Source organism: Staurois parvus, unplaced genomic scaffold (genome assembly GCF_062004578.1).
Source record: "Staurois parvus isolate SC_StPar_1 unplaced genomic scaffold, SC_StPar_1.0 ptg000183l, whole genome shotgun sequence".
NCBI classification, from domain to species: Eukaryota; Metazoa; Chordata; class Amphibia; order Anura; family Ranidae; genus Staurois; species Staurois parvus.
In genome coordinates this window covers 9,291,209-9,317,076 of record NW_028317979.1, presented here as the reverse complement: position 1 = coordinate 9,317,076, position 25,868 = coordinate 9,291,209, and the positions used below count along the sequence as shown (strand labels likewise).

Here is a 25,868-nt window from a genome sequence, read left to right as displayed (position 1 = left end):
GCGGGAACTTCCCGTGTCCACGGTACGGATGACAAGGCCGGGGTGGTGTCAGTCTGACGCCGCAGCCCGGAACATCCCCCGCAGGAGGTTCGCACCTCTCAGCGGAGAGGTGTGAACCTCGCTACCTTCTCTCAGGCCACGCTGGAGGAGAAGATAATGGCAGGGGTGGTGAAAGCCGCACCTATCGTTCTGCACGGCGGGATGAGAGGTGGAGGGGGGTCATTTGACAACGGGGAGAGAAATAGGCTGGAGACGGGATAACAGTGAGGGGGGCCAAGGTGACAATGGGCTTTTGGGGACATTTGGCAAAAGGACCTGGTGGAGGAAATACTTTAATGAAATTTGGGGACATTTAGCAGGGTGACGGAGGAAAATGCGCTAACTGAATTTGGGCCATTTGACAGGATGACACAGAGGACATACAGTACTTGAGTTTGGGGACATTTGGCACAAGGAATTAATGAGGGGATTAAAGCACAAATTAATACTTGGCAGAGCCCCTATACCATGACACTCCTCCCCCCCCCCCCCCCCATTTCACAAGTGCTGGCAAGGGGGGGACCCAACAGGTCCCCTTGTTGAAGGGGCATGGGATAGGCGTCACTGACTGTGTAGTCATTCAACCTCTGATAGTCCACGCAAAAGCAGGTGCTCCCATCCTTCGGAACAAGCACCACCAGGGAGGCCCAGGGACTGCAGGAGGGTTGGATGATGCCCAGCTGGAGCGTCTCAGAGCTCTGCCTGGATGGCTGCCTTCACGGATTCGGGGACTCGGTCAGAAGCCCATCCAGCAGGCCCCATACTGAGTCTCCACGTGGTGGAGGGCTAATCCGGTGAGGCCCGGTGGCCTTGAAGGCGATGGCCTGGTCCGCTAGCACGGTCCGCATCTGGGCCGTCTGGCAGGGGCTCAGCTGAGCCCCCATGGGGATCTGATCTAAGGGGGTGGTGACCTTGGTGGCTTGTAAGAGGTCGGGCAGGGCTCCCTCATCCACTTTGCCTGTGGAGGTGGGGCAGACGGCTAGCACGGGCAGAGTCCGGTCATGGTACTCAACATATTGATGTGAATTGTACGCTGCTGGCGGTCGCGGGCATAGAGACTGACATAACTAGTCTTGTCTAACTTGCGAAGGACATTGTAGGGTCCTTCCCAGGTGTGCTGGAGCTTATTCTGGGGGTTAGGGACTCTCTTGAGCACCTGCTGCTCTTCAGTGAACTTGCGATCGTACCACACCTTCTGATTCGTCTGGGCTGCCCAAAGGTGGCGACGGCAGCCAGGCAGGTCAGTCTTTCCCGCAGCTCGAGGATGTAGGGGATGACTGGGGGTACCAGTGTCCTCCTATCTGCCCTTCCCAATGCTCCTGGAGCAGGGAAAGGGGACTGCGGACCTTCCGCCAGTACAGGAGTTCAAACTGGGAAAACCCCGTTGACTCTTGCGGTGCCTCCCGGTATGCAAACAGCAGGTGAGGGAGTATGCCTCCCCGTCAACGAAGGACCTCGGCATGCTCTTCAGGGTTCCATTGAAGCGCTTGCAGAGGCCATTGGTTTGGGGGTGATAGGGAGTGGTCTGGATCGCCCGTAACCCGCACGTGCGCCAGAGGGATTGGACCACATTGGATATAAACTGGGTACCCTGGTCAGTCAAGATCTCGCTGGGGAAACCCAACCGGGAAAAAACTTACTTGGGCCTCGGCCACCTTAGGGGAGGAGATGCTGGACAGGGGGACAACCTCTGGGTAGATGGTGGCATAATCCACCACTGTGAGGATGTACCGCTTCCCAGACTTACTGGGGCGGGCCAGGGGTTCCAGGATATCTACAGCTACCCGCTGAAAGGGCCCTTAATGATGGGTAAGGGGCGGAGACGTCTTGGGGTGGACCCCTTGGTGTCCCTTCCTCTGACAGGTGTCACAGGTTCGACAGAAGTGGGTGACTGCCTGGGAGATGCCTGGCCATTAGAAGGCTTGGGTCAGTCGCTGCTCTGTTCTCCTCTTACCCAGGTGGCCGGCTACTGGAATGTCATGGGCTATCTGGAGTAGCTGGAACCTGAACAGTCTAGGCACCACCAGTTGTTTGGAGATAGCATGGGGTTGGCCCGGGCTGCTTGGGCCTGCCTGGTGGTACAACAGCCCCTGCTCCCACCAAAGCTGGTCTCCACCCTCCTCCTGCCGCCCTGCTGTGGCCTGGACCCTAAACTTGGTCAAGGTGGGGTCTGTGGCTACCTCCTTCTTAAAGGTCTCCCGGTCCAAGGTCAGGGAAATGTCTGGGTCAGGTGGGGGGGTCACTCGTCGAGTCCATGCGGGGGGAAGGTCCCGTGGTGGTTTAGTCTGTGGGAAGTCCTCGACCTGCTTGGCTCCGGGTCACCGCCCCGACATACTGGCATCGCAGCTCCCCTAGGTCCTTCCCGAGCAGAACATCCACCGTTAGGCCGCCCATGACACTGATCTGGCACTGTTCATCCCCAAATCCGTAGTCGAGGTGTACGGATGCCCTGGGGATATGTCTGGCTCCTCCTGCCAGCTCGATGGTGAATCCAGGGCTGGGTTGGATGGCTTCCGGCCGGTTCACTCGGTCGGCGATGGTTAAGAAGGCCCCCGTATCTCAAACTGGTGGCGGGGTGTCCATCCACCCGCAGAGCCTGCAGGTGGTGTTGCTTCTGGGCGGGGTATGTAGCCCCCTGCGGGTGGACACTGTAGACTCCCTGGGGTTTGTTGGCTTCTGGGGGGTTCATCCACTCGCTGGGAGGCGGGGCAGGGGTTCTTCTGCACGGTGTAGCTGTAGGTAGTGGACCGGACGGTTGAAGCGATGGCTTCGGGAGGTGGGGCGGTTGGCTTGGAGGTGCCCCGGCTGGTTGCACCCATAGCAGCGGCAGTCCATGGGGGCAGTTTTGGCAGAGGTAGTGGCAGGATGGGGAGGTGGCCGGATGGGGGCGTGGGACCCTTGGCTCAGGGGCCCACTGTTTCCAATGGGGCTTGATGGCCAGGATCTCGTTGGCCAGGGCAGCGGCCTTCGCAAGGGTGGTAGGGGCTCTTTCTCTTACCCCTCCGCCAGGCATTGGTTGTAGAATTTCTCCTTCAGGAAGGCCTGAATCTGTTCTACCACGGTGTCGGCCTGTTCCCCTTCTAGCCACCGCCAACAGAACTGCGACATCTTGTGTGCATACATTCTATAGGACAGCTCAGCATGTAAGGGAAGGTCGCGGAAGCGCGCCTGGTGCGCTCTGGGGTCACAGTGTAATACTCCAACAGTCTGTTTAACCCGGGCGTAATCTCTGCTGTCCCCTTAAAAATTTCAGGCTGTAAAGCAACAAAAAATTGTGGTGTGTGTGTGTGTTTTAATACTCAGACCAGCCTGTCTGGCACAAGCAACCATGCCACATTCAAAATCACTTAAATCCCCATTCTGATGCTCTGAACTTCAAGTAGCCACCACCCTGTCTAGATATCTAAATGCATTGTTGCTGCCATGTGATTAGCTGATAAACCTGCTTTCTCATGGTGAATCTCCAGCTGTTTTACAACAGTCCATTCTGTACTGACTGTGACAGGCCCCTGCACTTTTCAGCAATTTAGGGAAAATCCTCACATTCCCCATAACGAGTTTTTCCACTACTTGCAGCTGCGCCATTTTCTAATCTCATCCAAAATCTTGCATCGCCTAAGTCTCTTGACGTCTCCATAGACTGCGCAGACATTCCACGGCGGTCATGCATTTTTTTTTTTTTTTTTTTTTTTTAAATATGGCAATGAAATGGACTATAGCCTATGCGTGGAAGTCAATATCTCTGAATTTTGAAAGTCAAGTGCAGGATCCAGGTTTTCTTTATAGACAAAAAATTGAGGGCGGTGCTTGAAGACAAACCCAACAAATTTCTCTTTTGGCAGGCATGACTTGATGATCGGCCAATCTCTCCCTTCACTACCAGGCTGCTCCATCGTTAAACATTTTATTAGAGCTTCCAAGTACCAGAGGTGACTCTACCATGAGCCAGGGACTGTGGAGAGTCTGGGAAGTGTCAAGGCAGACTCATCCAAAGAATCCCTGCATGGTACCATGAGTTTAGTTGCTTTAGGAGACTGCTGTTGCTTCAGAGGTAAAGAACATTGGGTGCAGGTCAAAGGCTCTTTTCTGTACTGCTGTCTGGGTGCAGGTCAAAGGCTCTTTTCTGTACTGCTGTCTGGCTATTTTTTTCTAAGGAGTCTGCTGGTCTGTCTACTGTCCTAGGGTGTTCTGTGCCCCAACCCTCCTCTCCCGGAATTTTGTTGTGCATAATAAAACTTTCTTTTGTTCAGCCTAAAAGTGATTGGCATCCATTTTTCTTCAACCATGAAATGTCAACCCTCCCTAATGCTGGGGCATGCTACATTTATATGGACTTGGTTGCAGGTGTGGGCTGACTACTGTTTAACAATTTCAATGTGGATGCTTAATGAGTAACTCTACTTTTGCTGACAAAATTCCCTTCTAGGTGATCTATGTACATTGCAAGGATTTTAACCAACATTATTTAATATTCCTACCACTTTTTTTTGTTCTGAAAATATAGCGGTTTGTCTGTCCCATTTGCGGAGTGAATCTGTATCGGAGTGGTTTCATAATTTATCAGCTGCTGCACCTGCTGGGTTTTAATGAGGAAAGTGTCAGGGTTTGCTTTTTTTTTTTTTTTTATACATTTTAATTTTGGGAGTATGATCAAAATCTAATGTGTAACTTGGTGCAGTTTTCCGGGGGAAAATCTGTGAGCCAATCACTGAAGCAAGAAATTACAATTCTGGGGTGCGTTCTGTACACAGTCTACAGAATTCCTCCAGGTAGCCATATTGCATCTTACAGAAGCTTACAGTGCTGCAGATTGAAAAGGAAAGGTTATTTTTAATCAGTTATGACTTGTGTCGCAATTGTATATGCTACAGTTGCGCTTTTTTTTTTTTTTTTTCTCTTTTTAAAATAGTTAAACTTCTATATTTAGGGGTTTCTTTTCCTCGCAATAAACTTAATTTTTTTTAATTGAGTTATGTCACCTTAAATGTGGAAATTCTTAAGGTTTTATTTTGGTCTAACTTTTTTTTTTTTTTTCCAAAACCTGGCATTTTTACAGGGGTATGTTGCCTTTTTATGTCCACGTTACAGTTTGACAGTTGCATGAATCTACGGTTGTGCCATTTGTTTTACGGACAGGGATCAAATTTCTAACCTCCCTCTTCAAGCATTCTAGAGATTGTTCAAGGCTGGCCATACTGTGGTTTTGTCAACCCTGTGGACTGAAGCGTATTCTCTAGATTCCTTTGTCAATGTTAAACAGTGTGGATGGACAAATCTTTCCTCCTGACTATTGTATTCTGTATTGCATTGTATCTGTGGCTGTCAGAATAACAAAAGTTGTTGTTGCATCTAATTGGATACAGCTTCTTTTTTGCCAACCATTTTCTGCTTGGCTCCTTTGATTTTCAGAATAAAGAATATTGAGTGCAGAAGATCCTGACATGGCCACAAATCAGAAATGAGTTAAAATTCTGTGTATAGTTAGCCTTAGGGTTAGTAGTCCTTTTGACATTTAGCAGAGTGATAAGAAATAAACATTAATACCAAAAGCAATGCTAGCCAATAAGGAAAGCTGAAGGACCAAATGACATTAGTAGTCTTCAACATATCCAAAATATCAGTCTAACACATCAGCAGAACACTTATCGATGCAAGCTGGTTTCTAGCTCAAACTAGAGTTGATTTTAAATCATTTTTCTTACATAGCATAGCATTTTGTTGTGGAGTATGTGACCCATGATTTCTTTTCAGGTCAGCTATAAACATTAAGTGCCATCAATTCTTTACTTCACTGTGCTTTTTACCATCAAAATTCTTGAATAGCAGGAGTTGTGCAATAACCAATTCAGCAATATAGCTGGGCATTCTGCTGATGCATTTAAATGAAAAATGAAGTGACACTCGCTTATCAATTTTACCATCCAAATTGGTTGTGTGACTTAAAATGTTGGGAAAAAAATTTTGCAAATCCAAGTCTTTCAGTATAAATTACAGATGATTCACTATGATGTATGTGGATTGTAAGGAATGAAAGCAAAATAGATTAATCTATTTTAGAATACAGCTGTGGTTTTCTCTGCAGTGTGAAATGGTTAATGCTTGTGTCTTTTTTCAGATCCTAAGTGGTATCCATCAAGACAGTCGATACGGTTAGAACCCAGTATGTTGGGAAATTCATTTCTTCTTTTAAAATGTTTCATAGTGATCAGTTTTAATTAATAAAAGGTGATGGTTGCAGGTCAACTTCGTTTAAACATCCTTTATATATATATATATATATATATATATATATATATATATATATATATATATATATATATATATATATATATTAAACTTTTGTGTGTGTTTACATGTTGTATAAATGTTTACATATTTACTATAGTCAGAACAAATGTGTATTCTGTAAAAAAAAGTAAAAGCTTTAGTCAGGTGAATATGAAATTGCATAAATTTTTATATATTTTTTTTTTTACTGCTTTTTGAGCCAGCAGGTAAAGCTTTCGGCTCATCTTCCTGTCCAAAGCAGTATGTTTGCTCCTTTTTGATGAAACAAGTTTGCATGGCTCAATGACTCGCACTCATACCTCTTGTAAGCAGAAGGTAGATGGATGGTACTTCATGTTTCCCTCCTCGTTGGGTGCAAAGTGTGGCTCACATAAAAGTACCAACTGGGAGTGGGTGGTTCTGGGTAAGCTTGGCACCTGAGATTGGTCACATGGGGCACCTTTTTTCTTATGCTGGGTTCATTAATGTCCTGATGCCTGCTCCATCTGTCCAGCGTATCTCTGCCACCTCACCCCCCCCCCCCGTAACAAAATGAAGTCTGGCTGTGCACATAGCATGGACTCCCATGTGTGCACTCAACGCTTCCTCTTCTGTACCTGTGCAGAGGCCGGGGATCTTTGCATTCTGATCTGTTCCTGTTGCTTTGGGAGATGGACCACCAGGGGAGTTGATGGTAACTCCTTGCCACGAGAGGATGCCACTCTTCTTGACAGGCTCCTTGCTAGACAGTTTCCCTTTATAACTTCTTGCTGTCTTCACACCCTAATATGCCTACTGACCCAGTTTGGAAACCATGTGTGCCAGTTACGTGCATACACTCCTTTTTTTTGAATAACTTCAGACCAGGCATAGGCAAAGTTCTCAAAGGCTTTACTGAAGCTTCTTGGCATAATGGTTCCAAGAAAGTGCAATTCCTTCTATATACCCTAGTCCCTAACTCAAGCTTTTGGCTGCTCATGCATACCTACACAGGTGAAGTCCATGACCAAGTCCATAGTAGCAGAATCCAGATGCTGGTGTTCTAAGTGTGAACTTCAGGTTCCTGCAATCTCCCTACATAGTGGAAGGTTTCCTGACCCAGGCAGGTGCTTTTTGGAATTGGGACTGATGATGCCAACCAGACAGATGGGCTGACTGATATGCCGTGCACTCTGATCCTGGACTTGCATCCCTTTTTAGAACCATGCAGGACTAGTGGGCTGGACCCAAACCACAACACCCTGGGAATGGAAGCAGAGGATGCCAACACCATCCGTCCCTGGCTAGGGCATCAACTAACTTAATAGACAGCCTACCTACACACTGACTCCATTCTTAGTTTCTATTAGACAAATTGGCGCTCAGAGCAAGCGGCTCTGCAGCTTATTTTAGCCAAGTTGTAGCACCCTGGTACTCTTTTACTATGTATACAGTATTTGTAACAAAAAAGAACCAATTTTTTTTTTTTTCATAAATTAAACAAAATTGACCCAAAACAAATATGGTTTCCCTTTTAACAGATTAAGTACCATTTGCATTAGAATCGGTTTATGTTTTATTCTGTTTTACCTTCAGCAGTGGTAGAAATTTCTAACTACTGAAGTATACCTGCAAGCAATAAGCACTTCTGTTTATGCAAGCTTGTTAGTAGTCATCAGCTAGTTCTCACAAATTAATAGATATTGCAAGTGATGACTAGATTTGCAATTTCTTGCCCCAGTAATAAACCAGTTATAGGGTATGTGCAATTTTAAAGACATCATTTAGAAATTCTTTAAATCCCCTATGGGGCAAAATGGTCCCATTTTGATTCATCCCCCTGGTTGCTGAGCAGTATGGTCAGACTATTCTGCCTTCTGCTTCCTCAGTTTTGACTATATTGCTAGCAAGGAGACTTGGAGTCAGCCTTCCAACAGTAGGGGTGCTCTGTCAGAACACCAGGGGGTGTTGCAAGTGTTGACTGTTAATGAACAAGAGTAAGTTATCAGTCAGCATTGCTGAGGCATGTATCTGCAGTAGATGCTTATGATCAGCAGCTCTATTACACAGCCCTGTAGCACTGACTGAAGGTTTGCTTTTATGAATGAGCAGTCAGCGTTGGTGGGGTGTGGTGGGGTTGCACACTGCTAGTAAATATTGACTGCACAGGCAGATGCATCACACAGCCCTGCCAGTGCTGACTGATCTTTTAGTATTATGAATAGTCTAAGTCTGTGATATCGCAGTGCCTTGTCTGTTTATTGGCAGCTTCATCACACAGCCCTGCAGTGCTGAACATTCATAATGGTGAATGTAACATTGTGTCTTAGAGGAAGCTGGGTACTGTAGCCGCCACAGGAACACCCACAAATAGGGCTGCACACAGGGATGGAGCTACAGCAAAGCATTGACAGCGCTTATTTTATTTTAAACCACTGCATGAATGTTAACAACATGATTTATGCATGGACACCCCTTAAGGAATTTAACAGGAACTTGTAATGTGAGTACGGCACCTTCCCTAGATACATGCTTGCCTCTATCTGATGACCACAGCCTCAGGTGTTGTTTTAACCAGTTAGCCACAGATCTGTATTGTTCTGGCTGTGCTCCCAATAAACTTTCTATGGATCTACCCTGAGCATCTCCAGCATCAGAAGATGGTCCCATGGAAATCTATAGGAATGCACTGCTCATGCAAGGCTAAAACAGAAGGTGTGGTGTGAGATATAAACATACTGGTGGCTATGGCCTTTGAATTCGTGATATGCATATGGAGAGGATGAGCAGGGTCAGGGAAAAGGGGCAAGAAGGATAAATGCACTTTGTCTTTAAGTACTCTTCTCCTTTTTATGAGTAAATGAATTGGATATATGGGTGTTAAACCTAAAAACTAAAATGTAGTGGCTGCATTCGTGGTGGGGGTTTTTTTTTTTTTCTTTTTTGGCTTTCCTGTTGATCCTGACAGTAAGTAGTTTGTGTGTTTTTTTTTTTTTTTTTTTTTTTTTTTTTTTTGTTTTTTTTTTTGTTTTTTTTTTAGTTTCCAATTTTTTAACAGACTGAGCTGTCCAGCAAAAGTGGCACTTAGTTGAGGCAAACCATTTACCACTGACAGGGCTGATTACAATTTTTAGCCTTTATTCATTTTTCTTTGCAGCTGTCGGCATGTAGTAGCTCTCAATGAACTACCACGGCTCTGTTTAGTGCTGTGGTAGTTCACTGAGTCATCCTGTCAATGGGCATTTTTTTAAATGGACTTGTCTAACAAATTAAAGCCATATCCAAGTAAAAGATAAGCCCATTTAAATCTGCTAGCGCATCTTTCACGGTGCTTCACCCAGATTGAGTTTCTTTCCAAAGTTGTTTCTGTTGATCCTCCATACGCCATGAGTTGCTTAGAGTGGAAGCACTCATGCACACTAGATGACGCTTTTTTTTTACAGCTGATGGGTTTTGGCTTTTGACTTTTTTTTTTTTTTTTTTTACCAAAAACTTGGTAAATGCGGCTAAACGCTTATGCAAAAAATCTGAAAAACGCACGTTTTAATGCAACTTTACACAGCTAATGTTACCAACGTTATCAAGATGCCCAGTGTGCATGGAGCCTAATACAGAAAGTGTTCCAATTACAAGGTAAAAACGAAACCAAGCCTAAAAAAAAAAACCTAGAGCTACCACACCTGGTAATCTGCAAGATATTACATTTTGGTTTTTGGGTTTAAGACCGTTTTAATGTTTCCATAGTCGCAAGCTTAAATAGAATAAATATCCAGTTTTATGGTAGTCTGTGGCATGGAAGGAAAACTGAATGCACTCTTTATAAATTGCCATTTTTTTTCTTTTTCCTGCTGCTATTGCAAGGCTTGCCTACTACATTGGCAGCTGAATCAAATTTATTACCTTTTTTTCAAGTGATTATTCTTCTATGCTTGTTACAGAAGGCAGATCACTGAAGGATGAAGAAATACTGCAGGACCTACCAGTTGGCACAACAGCTACATTGTATTTCAGGGATATGGGCCCTCAGATTAGATGGACTATGGTACTATATAATTTTTTTCCACTGCAATCACTTGTACAAAAAATTTAAACTCACAACAAAATGGAATTTGCCAAACTGTTTTTTAAGCCACTTGCTTTTTTTACTCCTTGATATTCCTCACCAGGTTTATGGAATTAAATTGGAGGGCACAGCTGTTTTCCATGTGAAAGATTATGCTCCAGCTGAAATGTTTATATGGTAAAATAAGTTGCTATTAATATAATAAAACTTACATTTTTTTTAAATTTTTTTTTTGTCCCTGGAGTTAGAGCAGCCCAGAGACCTAATGTGGTCTTTTTTTAAAATGGTTTTTGGACCCACTGCTTCAATTGAGTTTAAAATGCCCAATTTTACACCGTTCCAAAGAGGCAAAGAGACTGTAGAAACTATATAGAAAGGGAAATGAAGGACTGGTAAATGGATCATTGAACCACAATGTGATATTACAGGTGATGAGTGAACTTTATTTTCTCCAATCCCCTTCCAGGCTGGCAAATCTTGAGGATTGGCTTCGCCCTGACAGGAAATGCAATCTGAACGGGCAGGTAAAACCCCCACTCACCCCTTCGTCCTCTGTTAGTGTTTCCTACCACAGGACAGCATAATTTGGTTTTTGTTTTTTATCGACCCAAAGGCCATTGGGCAGGAAGGTCCCCCTCAGATGTGACGCTGTGCAACTATACTGGTGAAACGGCTTTTACAAAATCTCAGCGAGTCTTCCTTTTTTGGATCCAGGATTGCTGCCCCAAATGTCAGTGGTCTGACTCCTGAAGCGCTCTAAAAGGGAAGTTTAGTTTGGTGGCTCTGCTGCAAGTAATTGATATGTTCCATGAAGCTAAACTCCACATTTGACATTACCAGTGTTGCAGGCGCATGTAGAAAGCACAATGCCTTCTTAGCCCCTCAGAGCAAGGCATATGATTGGGTATCACAACTGGCTTCTCTGAGCAGTCCTGCTTCCTGTGTATTTCATGCGAATGTCCGGTCTGAGCTTTGAGGGGGTGTTGGTTGCGGCCTCTGGCTATTTCTGGCAGCGAATGAGCAGAACCTGTGTCCACAGCAGCTACCTCTAAGTTGGCTGAGGAATTCCAGGAGGAGCATTGTGTGGCACACAAGTTCTCTCCAGAGGTCACAGCATTCATTGGGGCTGCATGCAATATCTCTACCCTCCTTGTGAATTTTGAGAATGTAAAGGCAATGCCTTTTTAGCTGTGGCAAAAGTAAAGCTTTCAGCAGGCAAGTGCTTCTCTTTTTGCAGTTAGAGGTGGTGGTCCTGTAGGCTTGACCAGCAGGTTCCCATTCCAGTCAGGCAGGTTTGGGTAGATTTGTATCAAGGGACTGTTTACTTTTGTGTTTTTTTTTTTTTCTTGCTTTTTGTAGAAGCTTAATCTAGCTGAAGTATTCTGGGCCATCTTGGCTGTAAACTGCCTCCTCTGCAGTTACCTCTCGTGTTCCAGGCATTGCAGTGGGAGGTTACCAGCTACTCATTTTAAGACTTTTTTTTTTTTTTTTCTGCAAGTGCATCCACAAGCTGGCTGGAAAGGAAGGCTCTGACTTCATGAAGGACCTTGTGTCCATGATGCAGTCTGAAATGGTCACCATGTTTTAATCTTTTAAAGTTGCCTTGTCAATTACCTTAATCCCTTTTATTAGAAGGAACTAAGTCCACAAAGGAGGAATCCCCTTCGCAGGCAGACCCCTACACTTAAGCAACATCTTCCTTGCAGGAGGGTCCTTCTAAAGGGGTTCCTCAGTAATTTTTTTTCTTACAAGGTCTCCCATCCTTACAGAGCTTAGATGAGGGCAACTATGAGGAAGGTGGAAACCTTTCAGAACTTGGATAACTAGAGGAAGGGGAGTCAAGGGCAATCAGACACCTGATGTCTCTTGAAAACATGGAAAATCTCTTGCAGGCAATGTATGCTACTGAACAGATCCCTGATGGCAACAAATAAGCTTTTCTGTGCAGGAATGTAAAGGGGTTTATTAAACCACAGGCCAGGGTACTTCCATTCTCGCAATCATTTTTTAGGGTCTGCTTAAATGAAAGGATCCAGAACAGAATAATGTAAGGCCTGGAGGTTTCCTTTCAAAAGGTTGAGGATGAAATTTGTTTTTAAATGCTGAAATTGGATACAGCCTTATTCCAGGTATCTAAATGTTTGGATGTTTCCTTTTTAAGGACTCAGATTATTAAAGAATAAATAGATCATAAAATGGAGGTCCTTTTGCGTAGAGCCTTGGATGCAAACGCCTCTGTTATGGCTCCTGCCTTGGCAGCCCCTTGTGTGGCATGGAATATGGATTTATGGTTGGAAAAAGTAGCTGGGCACTTGTCCCAGGGAGCTCCAGCAGAGCAGGTTTTAGACTACCTGTCAGTGGCTAGTATGGTGGTCTTATACCTAACAAATGCAGCTGTCAGGACTGTTAAAGCTTCGGCAAGGTCTGCAGCATTAGTCACTTCATCCAGGAGAGCGAATTTGATCAGGTCCTGGGAGTGGGATCTCAAATCTAGGGTTAAGTTGGATGGTTTTCCCTTCCACGATAATCTACTTGGCCCAGGGATGGCTCCCTCATCCAGGTTCAATTAAAAAGATGGCCCAGCAACAAATCCAAATGTATTGCTACTTACTCCACCAGGATCCTGTAACATATCTTAAGTGATGCCAAAGTAAAGAGGGGAGGCAACTTTTAAAAGACCATGATTTGGAATTTATAGCCCCTCCCTCTCAAAATTTTTTTTCTCACTCTACTGCCCAGGGACCCTGAAAATTCATCAGTCTGACAGCTCAGGTTCTGCTTCAGGGATTCTTTCCACATATTAATGGTATGCAACAATCAAATACAAGCTGATCATAAAACATGAAAGCATTTAAATTTCTGGAACACACTGTTCTGTATGGGAAAACATACAATATAAGGAGAGTCTCATGAAGGACATATTCTTGGTGACACTGGATTTGTGGGCCACCTAGCTCCATGTTCCCATTTGTCAAGAGCTTCAGGCTTGTGCGCTTTGCATTATTGACAAAACAAGGAATTTGGCAGTTACAAGCCCTGCCGTTTTTGGCCTAGCAGCCAAAAGCCCAAGGATTTTTACAAAGGTCCTAGCAGAGGTGGTTTTTCTTCCTTCACCTGCAGGACATCTTGTTAATCCCTTACTAGATAACCTGTTTGTATGCAATTAAACAGGACAAGGTCTTGGAGGTCCAGAAACTGTTGATTGGTGTGGATAATCAGAAGTAATCTGCCTGCTCACTCAAACCATTTTGGATGATTTTTTTTCTTTTTCCTCTTCCTCTGAAAAAAATCCAGAAGGTTGGTACAACCATCTCTGTAATAGCGAATGCTCATGAAAGTTCAGTGAGGAATATTGAGTGGTGGGTCTTATGACCTCAATCATCACACCAGTTTCTTGGGTTCAGTTACATTTGAGAGAGCTTAATTTTCTTTTTATACTGGTACCAGGGAGATAAATTCCCTGGATATAATGGTACATCTCCCTCTTTCAATGAGAGCCTCCTTGGATTGGTAGGTGAAATTACGGAGGTTGGTGAAAGGCATATCTTTGGTTCAGTGAGCTCTAGTAAAAAGGACCAGAAATGCTACATACTGGGGGTGGGATGCCTACCTAGGGGATCTGTGGGCTCAGGGGCAGGCCTCCTCCAGTTTCAGGATTTCTCAGCAGTCGGAGGCCTTGCTGGCATTCAAACTGGTGATTCAGGGATAAGAGCTACAGATCCTTCTGAAAATGTGACCACAGTGGCTTTTCTAAACCACCAAGGAGGCACTTGAGGTTAATGTAAGAGTTTTACATTGGGCACAGGATAGAATCTTCTCTGCAGCTCATGTGAAGGGGTCTTTTAAACTTGGAGGCAGATTTACTTGAAAGCCCATTTGTCAGGGAGAATGGGACCTATACCAAGAAGTACAGAAAGCAGATATGGAGATATCCCCCTGGGACTTCATAGGCAAAAAGTGTGTACAAAAGTGTAAAACATTTATTGCAAAAGGGTTTTTTTATGAAAAGAATCAAGGGATTCAGTGAGTGTGAACTGCAATGCAATTCATGACTTAAAAGTAAATTACATATACAATGTACATATAACCTGATAGTCTGTAATACATCAACTGACAAGTGGGCTAGCAGCCCAAGAAGATTTGAGCAATGACAGTATCCAGATAAATCCAATGTATTTCAGAACTCATGTTTCCTTCACAGAATAAATGTCAGGTCTAAAAATAACAGAACATCAAGTAAATACAGATAACATATTACAAAGTATCAAATTAGGCATGAGCAAAAAAAACTGGTTACTCATACACTTACTTAAGTTGCACCACATCAGGTAATAGTTACAAGATGATCATAGAGAATTGAGTGAAGATTCTTCCTGAGTGACCTGCTTGGGAGGGGAGAGGACTGGCAGGAACGCCATCCACCAATAAGGACTGCACTGCAGCAGCCAGGAAGGGGATCTATAGGATGCAATAAACACCACATAAAGGGGATCCAACAGTTCCTGTTTTCCACAGGAGAATAATAGCCTATATGGCCCAGAGGCAAAAATTGATATTGGGGCTCTATCCAGATATACAATGGTCAATAACCCCATATGTTAAACATGGGCAAAAGTAGCAAGAAACAGTGTTTCACAGTGAGTACAGGAGAGATCCTTGTAAAAAAGGACTTTTCCCTGTGGCTCCTACATCCTATAGATCCTTATTGGCTGCTGCAGTGCAGTCCTTGCTGGTGGATTTTTCATAGGGGCGTTCCTGCCCACCCTCTCCCAGGTGTCACTCGGGAAGCATCTTCACCTAATTCTCTGATCATCAATTGTAAGTGTGAGTAACGAGTCTTTTTTTGCACATTCCTAATTCGATACTTTTGTATTAGGTTGGCAGGTCTAAAACCTAACAGATCAAGTAAATACAGACCTATTTATTCCCTGAAGAAAACATCAGTTCCGAAATGCGATGGATTTGTCTAGATACATTTAAGTCTTTTTGGGCTGCTAGCTCACTTTTGTCAGTTGATGTATTAGACTCAGGTTATATGTACATTGTATGTGATTTGCATTTAAGTCATGAATTGTATTGCAGTTCACCCTCACTGAATCCCTTGATTTCTTTTGTACAAAAGTATAAAACGTTTATTGTTTTTTTGTGTTTGTAGGGCAAAACATTTTATAAAAAAAAAAAACACATGGGACATTTTTACCTAATCCTAGTTTTTGTAAACCAAGAAGTATAGGTATTGGACCTGTTTTCGGGTACCAGAATTTTTTTTTTTTTCCTGACAGGAAAAATTGGAAGCTAAAGTACTTTTTTCTCTTTTTACAAGAGATGCCCTGGCCCAGGATAAGGATTTTGGTCTGGCTTGAGCCTTTCCTCAATGGCCCTTATTCCTCATGTACTACAAAAGTTAAGTCCAATCGGTATGAAATCTAATCCTGTCTGCCCCATGGTGGCTGAAGTGAAGAGAATGTGGTTCTCAACACTAAAGTTTGTTGGTTCTTTCGTCAACTTCCAAACGGGTTGGATTTATTGCTGTAGGGTCCAGTGAATCTCCCCAGATTAGAGTTCGATCAGTTGACTGCTTGGTTCTTAAGCGGCAGATCTTAACCCTTTTAAGCATGTCATGAAAGCCAGCCAGGAGTTTTCCTCAGTGTTACACTTTTTTTTTCTTTTCTTTTTTAGACATGAAAAGTAAAAGCTGACTGTGTTTAACACCCAAATAGTTCTTCATATGTCCACTTGATTGGATGCATGCATTTGAGTCTTTACTGGAGACTTGACTCTGGATGGTATTTACTCCTCTGGGCCTCTTTATCAAGCAATGCATTTGCACTATACAATATATAAAGATATTAAAGCAGTAGTGAAGTTTTCTGGTCTTTTTTTTTTTTTTCCCCCCAGGTTTAACAAATTGTCTACCGTGCCAGTTCTGACACTTCTATCATATATCATGTAAAAATCTCTGCATTTTATTCCTAGAAAATTACTTAAAACACCCAAACATTATATATTTTAAGCAGAGGCCCTAGAGAATAAAATGGTGAGTGTTGAAATTTTATGTCACAGTATTTGTGTAGCAGTTTTTTCAAATGTAAATATTATGGAGAAAATACACTTTACTGAATTTTAGTGAACAGAAACAATATAGTACCCAATTTTGGTCACATATAAAAGATGTTATGCTGAGTAAATAGATGGCAAACATGTCACACTTTAATGTACCATAGCTTGTCACGATTCCATGAGCATGCACAATTTTAAATTATCCATAGGTGACACTTTAAATGCCTTTTACAGGTTATTAGTTTAGAGTTGCACAGCAACTCTGGTGCTAGAATTGCTCACTCTGACGGTTTGCAGTGATATTTCGTATGTGTGGTGTGATTACCTTTGCGCGTGAGCACAGAGGGTGGGGGTGCTTTAAAAGTAATCTTAGCAGCTATTATTTTTTAACAGTGAGAGAATTGTCCGATATAAAAAAAAAAAAAAAATACTGAGGGTCATGCTTGTAGGCTCAAACATGATCCCGGTAGAACTCTCAATATCAGGACATTTTTCGTACAACCAACCGTAGTCAAGTCATAATGTACTAGTATACACTGCACAGAGCTCTCCAGCGTTGTCACAGCTCCCCCTGGTCCCCTTTCTTCAATCTTCACTCAGTCTTCCTTCCGGGTTCCATATCTTCAGCTGCTTGAATGGCCAGGTATGGGAGTAGCATCATGGCACGCAGGCTGTAAATGTGGTCTAAGCTGCTCATGCACATGCTAGATCACAATGCTGAAAGTCTTTACTGTTTAAACCTTGCCTGTCTGTTTTGTTTTTTTTTTTTTTTTTTTTTTTTTTATTTGACTTCTCTACCACTTTAACTGTTACTCACAAAATGGAACTTATCTGCACAAAATGATTTTGTTACAAAAGCTGCAAATTGCATTCTAATAGCTTGAATACATTTATTTACAGACAAAAAGTTACTGCAGCCATACTTGCTGGCCACTTTATTAGGTACACCTTTCTAGTACCAGGCTGGATCCCCTTTTGGCATCAGAACTGCCTTAATTCTTCATGGTATAGATCAGGGACAGACTGACCATTTGGAAACAAGGGCACTGCTTGAGGTCAGTAGGGGGCCCCATTAGATGCCCCTGGTACTTTTTTTTTTTTTTTTTTTTTTTCCCCCCTCTATAGGCTGAGTTTAGGCAAGGACACAGGGGCCACATGATCCCCTATTGCCCGGGGGCCCCATGAGTTGCCAGTCCACCACTGGTATATTCAAGTATGTGTTGGAAACCTTTCTCAGATTTTGGTCCATATTGACATGATAGCATCACGCAGTTGTTGCAGATTTGTCAGCTGCACATCCATGATGCAAATCTCCCATTGCACCACATCCCAAAGGTGCTGTATTGGATTGAGATCTGGTGAGTGTAGAGGTCACTGCAGTACAGTGAGCTCATTGTCATGTTCAAGAAACCAGTTTGAGATGATTTGAGCTTTGTGACATGGTGCGTTATCCTACTGGAAGTAGCCATCAGAAGATGGGTACACTGTAGTCATAAAGGGATGGACATGGTCAGCAACATTACTTAGGTAGGCCCTGGCATTTAAACAATGTTCAATTGGTACGAAGGGGCCCAAAGTATGCCAAGAAAATACCCCCACACCATTACATCACCACCAACCTAAACTGTTGATACAAGGCAGGATGGATCAATGCTTTCATGTTTACGCTAAATTCTGATTTAACATCTGAATGTCGCAGCTGAAATTAACTCCTCAGACCAGGCAACTTTTTTCCAATCTTCTATTGTCCAATTTAGAGCCTGTGTGAACTGTAGTGTCAGTTTCCTGTTAGCTGACAAGAATGGCACCCAGTGTGCTTCTGCTGTATCCCATCTGCTTCAAGGTTCGACGTGTTGTTACAGCCAAGGTATGCAGAATATCATCTCTGAATGCACAAGTGGCTATCTGAGTTACTGTTGCCTTTCTGTCATCTCAAACCAGTCTGCCCATTCTCCTCTGGACATGAACAAGGAATTTACGTCCACACAACTACCGCTAACTGGATATTTCGGACCATACTCTGCTGAGCTTTTCATGCACAACAATCTCGTAGAGTTTATAAAAAAAAACCTGTAATCAGACTAGCTCATCTGGCACCAACAATCATGCCACATTCAAAGTCCCTAAAATCCCCTATTATGATGCTTGGTTTGTACTTAGTTGTCTTCACAACATCTCAATGCCTAAATGCATTGAGCTGCTGCCTTGTGATTGGATAATTAGCAATTTGTGTAATCAAGCAATTGAACAGGTGTACCTAATAAAGAGACTGGTGAGTGTATTCTTTAATAAAAAAAAGTTCCAGTAATTGTATGAAGATGGTTAAATATAACCAGTGACGCATGATATCCAGTTTAGTGGACAGATTAATAATTGTAATTTCCACCCAAGATAAAATACCAGTAAAAATCTACTTTACAGTAGGTTCCTTTTTTTTAGGTGTTGCTTTGTTACCATATTTTTTACAGGGTTATGGGCAACTATACAGTCAGAACCCATGCACATACAAGAGCCACTTTTAAAGAGCTGGTCACTGTAGTGACCACTTGGCAAGAGCATTACTCAGTCTTAAAAACCTCCTTTTAACTCTTTCATGCAAAGTAGCAAGGTTGCCTGAAAAATCTATGCAAAAATCTGGAAAGTGTCTTCCAGTTTGTGTATGCAGAGGGTTGTTTCCCTCCCTTCAGTCCCTACTGTACGGAGTTTCTTCAAGACTTGCAGAAAAAAAGTCTTTATTTTTGGATTTAAGATTCTGGTAAGGTTCCTGTTGGCAAGGGAGGGGGGGTCATTCTATTTTTTTTTTTTTTCCCCCACCATCAGATTTGTCTAAGCTACTGGATGACTTGACTACATAACTATTTGAACCTATTGAATAAGTGTTTTAAAATTTGACCCTTACAGCTATCCCATCTGTTATAGAGCCTTTCCTAACCATCTTATGAGATGGGGTCATATTGAAACCAGACCCTCTATTTACCAAAGGTATCATCCCTGTTTCACAGGTCCCAAGAAATAGTTCTTATTGTATTGGCTATAAGGATCCAAGGGAGAAGTTTCAGTGCTAGGATGTCAAGGCGTAACCTCAGCTATCTAGAAAGAGCTAAAAACATCTTTTTTTAGCAATTTTGTTTTTAGTTACCCAGAAAAGGTTTATAGACTGCCATGGAAACTATTACAAGATTGCAAGATGGATTAGGCAGGCAATCTCCCTACACAAATGCAGGTTCTCAAATTCCTTCTGAATTGAAGGCCCACTCCACCAGATTGTTGGCACAGTAGCCACTTTTTTTTTTTCTTTTTTTTTTTTTTACACTCAGGTTTGCTGTCCTGGAAGATGACTGGGGATCTGTTAGAATTACCAGTAATTTTAGTTTCTGGGAATTTTCCCGGACAGCAGACTTCCCACCCTGGACTTTTTGATGTTGGAATATATGGTTCCCTTTGTGCACTAGTGAAGGTAGTCTACTTATATTTTAACTGAGGGATGAGTGGGTAGATGTTGGTTTTACCAGCTTGTTCTGATTACTTCCTGTCAGGGCGGAGCCAATCGTCTACTCTCCTGGAAGATTCCAAAAAACGACTTAACGGTTACCATTAAGAGTAACTGGGTTATCTATATTAGTGCAGTATTTATAAAGCACAGAAAAGTTTAATGCGTTTACATTTTTCCTTAAACTTTAATGCCTGATCCAAAAGCAAATTGGGTGGTAAATTACATTTAGCCAGTATCATGTGTCTTCAGGACACTTGTGTTGCAAGAGCACCATGAGACTTTAGGGATTTGTAAACAAAGCATGGCACCTTCCATGGTGTGCTATCTCAACACTATCATCAGGGACCATGTTCCCATAGTAAAGGAGCTGCAAGCTTTCAGACATTATGCCACTTCAGTCGGCATGCCTTCAGTTAAGGGGTGCTTTATTCTCTTGCAGCAGCATTGTGCAATAAGAATTTTCACAATTGTGCTCCTTCTTTCAAAGCTCTCAAATGTTAATATATTTGATCTAGTACTGAAGTGTATGTATAGCCAAAACGTTTTAATAAAGTAGGAAAGTGTTAAAACCCTACCAGGTTTCTAATGCTGTGAGATCCCTTTTACTTCCTGTCCTGAAGACACAAGAAAAGAGGGGATATTCATCATAGACCTTTTTGTCATCAAGACATTGCTTCACTGGAAGATTTTCCTTTATCTCTTGCTCAACTAAGTTTATGGTTGAAAAAATTAGATGCATTTTGATTTTACAATTGTTTTATATTGTGTGTGTGTATATTTGGCAGCCCTTTCTGTCAGGGAGCCCAGGGCAGTTGCTCCTTTTGCCCCCTTTTTTAATTACACTATAGGCAGTGCTGGGATTTAGTGTTGCTAAACCCTAAACAGTAAAATCAATCTGTATATGCAGTAAAGCACGCTTGTTATACTCTGGAATCTAAGGGATTAATCCTCTACATTGTGTAAAATGCTGTTTGATCCTGACTTCTCTGATCCTTCCCTTTTTCAAGAGTACTCTTCTCCCCCCCCCCCCCCCCGTATATCTCATAAGATCTATCGTGGAGACATTCTGCACATGCTCAATATGGTGTGTTGCTGGGGGGGGGGGGGGGGGGGGTTTGTTTGTGGGTTCTCCCTCCCCCCTCTTCCTTGAGTGCATGTAATCGGCAGATGTCAGGGGTTCTGCATCCTCCTAGAGCAGAAAATCACTTTTTACAAGATTAACCAGTGCCCTGCTGGACACAAAGTCCCAAGACTGCTCTAACTGCTGATGAGAAAAGGTATTTAGCAGTTTGTTTACTAAAATTATTGCATTTCCATGTAGTGTGTACTGTGGGAGACCAGATAGTGAATGCAGGGTTTTGGGATTAGTAACGCTTTAACCTGGCCATACATGACTGAAGTCTCTCAAGCTGGGTAAAGTGCACAGGGCCATCAGGAATCAATTTTAAAGTTAGATGGGTGGAAAATAATTTCCTGAACAGTGACTGCATTCTATCAAATGTAGGCACTGTTTGCGTTTTCAGGCAACAGTTTGGTGTTGGCAGCGGAGATTTCTCCATCTCAAAGCGGTTTGGCATAGATGGAGAATTCTATGCCTGTATGGTAGCCTTAGAATATTTCAACATAAAGGTTCAACTGGGCTTTAAGCTATAGATTTTACTTTTTTTTTTTTCTCTTTTCTGTTCCAGGTTTTCATACTAGAATACGCAGGCCCCCTTGTTATATATTTATTATTCTATTTCCGGTTGCCTTTCTTGTATGAGTTATCTATGACGCTTACATCCAGTCCACACTCTGTAGTACAGTAAGTTCTATGACTACAAAATGGTTCATTGTACAAGTGGTTTTTTTTTTTTAGCCTTCTAAAACTTTTTTAATTCCCCTGTAGCTTGGCATGCTGTTGCCATTCGTTCCATTATATTAAAAGATTGATTGAAACCTTATTTGTTCATCGTTTTTCCACTGGGACATTGCCTCTGAAGAGCATGGTTAAGGTAAGGGCATTTTCTAAAACCATTCTAGTAAACCGCAAAAAAAGTTAGAACTGAAGTAGACTATAGCTGGACCCAGTTAAAAGTGGGTGATTTACTAATGATATTTCAGACAAGCAAGTCTGTATTCGCAGCAGAAAATGGAGTGTATTTCTGAGTGACAGGCAGGACACACACCTAACACTGGCCTGAGTAGTACAATTTGGCATTAAATAGTGTTTTGCCCCCTTCGTGTGTTTCTTTTTTTTTTTTTTTTTCTTCATATTTGTCACACCTGAGTTAGATCATCAATTGAGTTTTAATGTTGCACAAAGAACCTGTGTAAATATAAAATGCAGTCTTTTAAATTAAGGGAAAAAAGCTATCCAAACCAGCCTGGCTGTATGTGACTGAATTGCCCTCCCGCTTGCTAAATCATGAATGAGCTGTGGTTAACTACATTTTGTTAAGCTTAAACCACTTCAAGTGTGGTTGACTTTGTCAGCTTTTATTTAAGAGCTCAAAAAGCAACATATGTCACGATCTAAAGAAATTGAACAGATGAGAAACAAAGCAATTGACAGGTATCAGTCTAGAAAGGGTTACAAAGCAATTTCGAAGGCTTTGGGACTCCAGCGAACCATGATGAGAACCATTATCCACAAATGGAGAAAACAGTGGTGAACCTTCCCAGGAGTGGCCAGCTTACCAACACTACTCCAAGAGTAAAATGAAAATCCAGGAGGTCATAAAAGCACTTGCCTCAGTTAAGGTGTGTGGGGTTTTTTTTTTTATGGGTATACCACAAAAACAATGGTAACTTCACAAAACAGAGGCAAAACAGAATATCTGTTACGATAACTAAGAACAAATGCAGAGCTCTATATACAGAACCGCCAGTGATAGCGCAAGGATGAGGTGGTAAGTGGACACGTTGTCTACAACGTGAAGGATTTGTTGGTTGGGGAACTCTATCTACGGTAGACAGGAGTGCTCCTCTATCACCAAGACCACTGTCAGCTGGAGTGAAGTCTAAGGTGGGGTAGCCTGTCACCATCTGAGCATACTCTTTGTATATTTTATGGAAAGTAAGGGGTTATGAGAAAGGAAAGGTCCCTCTCAGGGAGCAGGGAATGCAAGGACAGAGCAGGCAGCACAAATCATAGGTGCACTGGTAAGTCTACATGTATTGAAGGAATGTCAGAAGCAGAAAAGGTCCCAATAGAACAAATTGGTTTATGATCCTGATTTTCTTGGTCAGCAGTCAGGTTCTCAATCTGTTCAATATCTACTTTTGAAAGGTATTCTGCTGTGGGAGAAGACTTTACATTGGCTAAGTATACAGGCCCTGGTGGTATTAAAAATGTATAAGGAGGGATATGTGGTGTTTTCTTAACATTGGAGTAAGGTTTAGGACAACAGTAGAAATATCTTAATGAAATGTTTAAGTATAAGTTGAGTACAGGCTCCCAAAAGGCTTTGCATTTGGGGCATTCCCAAAAGATATGCAGAATGGTCCTCTGCCTCGGTCGCAGTAGTAATGCTCTGCCAATGCGTAGGTGCTTGCCCCACCAGACAAACTTAAAATTCCACAGGCTTTCATGAAGTGTGGGGGTTTTTTTTTTTTTTTTTTTTGGTAAAGCTTGCAACAAGAATAAGCCTGGGCATGACGTTCATTTTTGAGGATGATACAGTGGCCAAACCAAGAGGAGGGAATCCCATTTCTTAAGGGCCGTGGTTAACTTGGCCAAAAAAGGTCGGAAGTTTCCGAGTAGTTGTCGGAAAGGGATGCGGTAATTCTGGTACTTGGGTATTGTATTGATCGGGTAGCCCACCGAAAAAAATCCTGAAGGAGAATATCTGGCAATCAGTTCAGGACCTCAAGTGCACTTTGGATAATTGTCCTACTGCATAACCCAACACACAAACATCTGAAGGCCACTTCTTTTGGTCAGTCCAGACTTAAGTCTGATTAAGATGCTGCGGCATGACCTTAAAGCGGAGTTCCACTCACTCTGTATAAGTCAGCAGCTACAAAAACTGTCGCTGACTTTTAAAAAAAAAAAAAAAAAACAAAAAAAAAACAAGCCACTCGCCTATCCCACGTTGCCCCCACCGCAGCCTGTTTCACTGGCTATCCTGTATTTCAGGTGCTGGTATCTTCAGTGTGGGCACCTGGCTGTGACAGCTTGCAGCTTCAGCCAGGTGCCCACTGCACATGTGCGAGTAGCGCTGCACTTTCTGAATGGCCTGGTCTTCTGGGACCTGTCAAGTGTCCCACAAGACTTCGGGGAGGGTAGGAAGACAACTTCCACAAAACTTCGGGGAGGGTAGGAAGACAACTTCCGTTTCCGATCGCCTAGGCGATCGCAGCAGAAGTGGGAGAGAGTACCTGTCAAATTCGCTCCCCAAAGGTGCCAATCCTTAATGGGGAGCGGTGGACCAATCTTTAAAAGGCAACTTCTGTGTTTGGGTGGAACTCAGCTTTAAACAGTCCATGTTTAAAAATCCTCCAGTGTGACTGATTTGAAACCATTCTGCAAAGGGGCCAAAATTCCTCCACAGTGATATTGCAAAGGCAAACACTTGATTGCAGTTTCCCCCAAGGGTGGCAAGACCAGTTATTGGGTTTAGGGGCCCAATTACTTTTTCACATAGGGCTAGGCAAGTTTGGACAGTTTTTTTTTTTTTTGTTTTTTTTTTTTTTTTTTTCCATGAAATTTTAAAAACTGCATTTTGTATGTATTTGCATTATCTTTGTGTAATATTAAAATGTTTGTTTGATCTGAATCATTTGAGCATGACAAATATGCAACAAAATAAAAAATCCTGAACAGGGCAAATACTGTATTTCACATCACTATACATTATCCTGTATATGATATGCTGAATTTGAATCCCTTGGTCCAAAGCAGTGGAAGGTGCAGTATCTGATCGGGTAGAGGTTGACAGAAGTGCATTTTGGCAGCATATCCAGTGTGTTTTCCAGGGATAATGAGTGTCCAAATGGAACACACAGCAATAAAAAGCTGGCACTGGTTTTCACCTTTCTTTACTCTACAAAAAATTGCTCAATTTTTATCTGTGGATAGCAGTTACAACCCAGAAGGGGTTCTGACCCTTCTGCACTCTATCCAACATGAGACATTTGATTTAAGGTGCATACAAACATTCACAGGTAGATTTATTAAAACTGCTGCACTCAGAATCTGGCACAACTATGCATGGTAGCCAATCTGCTTCCAACTTCAGCTTGTTCAAATAAGCTTTGACAATAAAACCTGAATGCTGATTGCTTTCTATGCAGAGTTGCACCAGATTTACTCTAGTTTTAGTAAATGAACCCGTCAGCTGGGTGTACATAGATCTGTTTAAAGCATACGTGTGTGTATCTATGGAGAGGGAAGGGGAGTGCTCTAGAATTGGCCCTGGTGTGTCTCAGGAAAACAGCAGTAAATGCGTGAAGCGAATCCATAACGCCCAGTTTAATGCCCCCTAGAAAGATTAAGTAGGGTACAGACTGACAACTCATGGGGCCCTTGGGCAATAGGGGATCATGGGGCCCCTGTGTCCTTGCCCACACAAACCACACCCAAAAAAGCCTATGAAAGGTACCAGGGGCATCTCATGGGGCCCCTTACTGACCCCAGGCCCTCAGGCAGTGCCCAAGTTTCTGCATGGATAGTCCGCCCCTAGTAGGGTACAAATTTTTAGATCTACATATGACCATGTGCTGGGTAGTGTTTTTAAAGTGGTTGTAAACCCTTTCATATGCCCAGCGAAGTGACTAGCCTCGGCTGATGCACAAATCCTTTCATAAGGTGTAGCTGTTTATTTGTAGCCATTTCTGAGGGCGTTCCCTATACCAACTTTGTACGCAACTCCTTCAGGTTGCCTTATTGCATTGAATTGTACAGAAAATGACAGTGCTGCAGTTTGAAATGGAAAGGTCCCTTTTTAATACGGCGTGTGTTGCAATTGTATATGCTATATTTTC

At 42.8% G+C, this 25,868-nt stretch overlaps 1 protein-coding gene across 3 annotated transcripts in view; it reads left to right on the top strand.

Moving 5' to 3' along the window:
- Window positions 1-25,868, top strand: part of LOC149462208 (very-long-chain enoyl-CoA reductase-like) — a 116,913-nt gene that overhangs the window by 74,044 nt on the left and 17,001 nt on the right. For 2 of the 3 annotated variants that reach the window (XM_089677298.1, XM_089677296.1), the window contains 4 exons: window positions 6,155-6,199; window positions 10,224-10,327; window positions 21,590-21,705; window positions 21,790-21,895. In XM_089677298.1, coding sequence (XP_089533424.1) covers window positions 6,155-6,199; window positions 10,224-10,327; window positions 21,590-21,705; window positions 21,790-21,895 — 371 coding nt within the window. The remainder of the gene's footprint in view (window positions 1-6,154; window positions 6,200-10,223; window positions 10,328-21,589; window positions 21,706-21,789; window positions 21,896-25,868) is intronic. The other variant, XM_089677297.1, reaches the window with a different exon arrangement.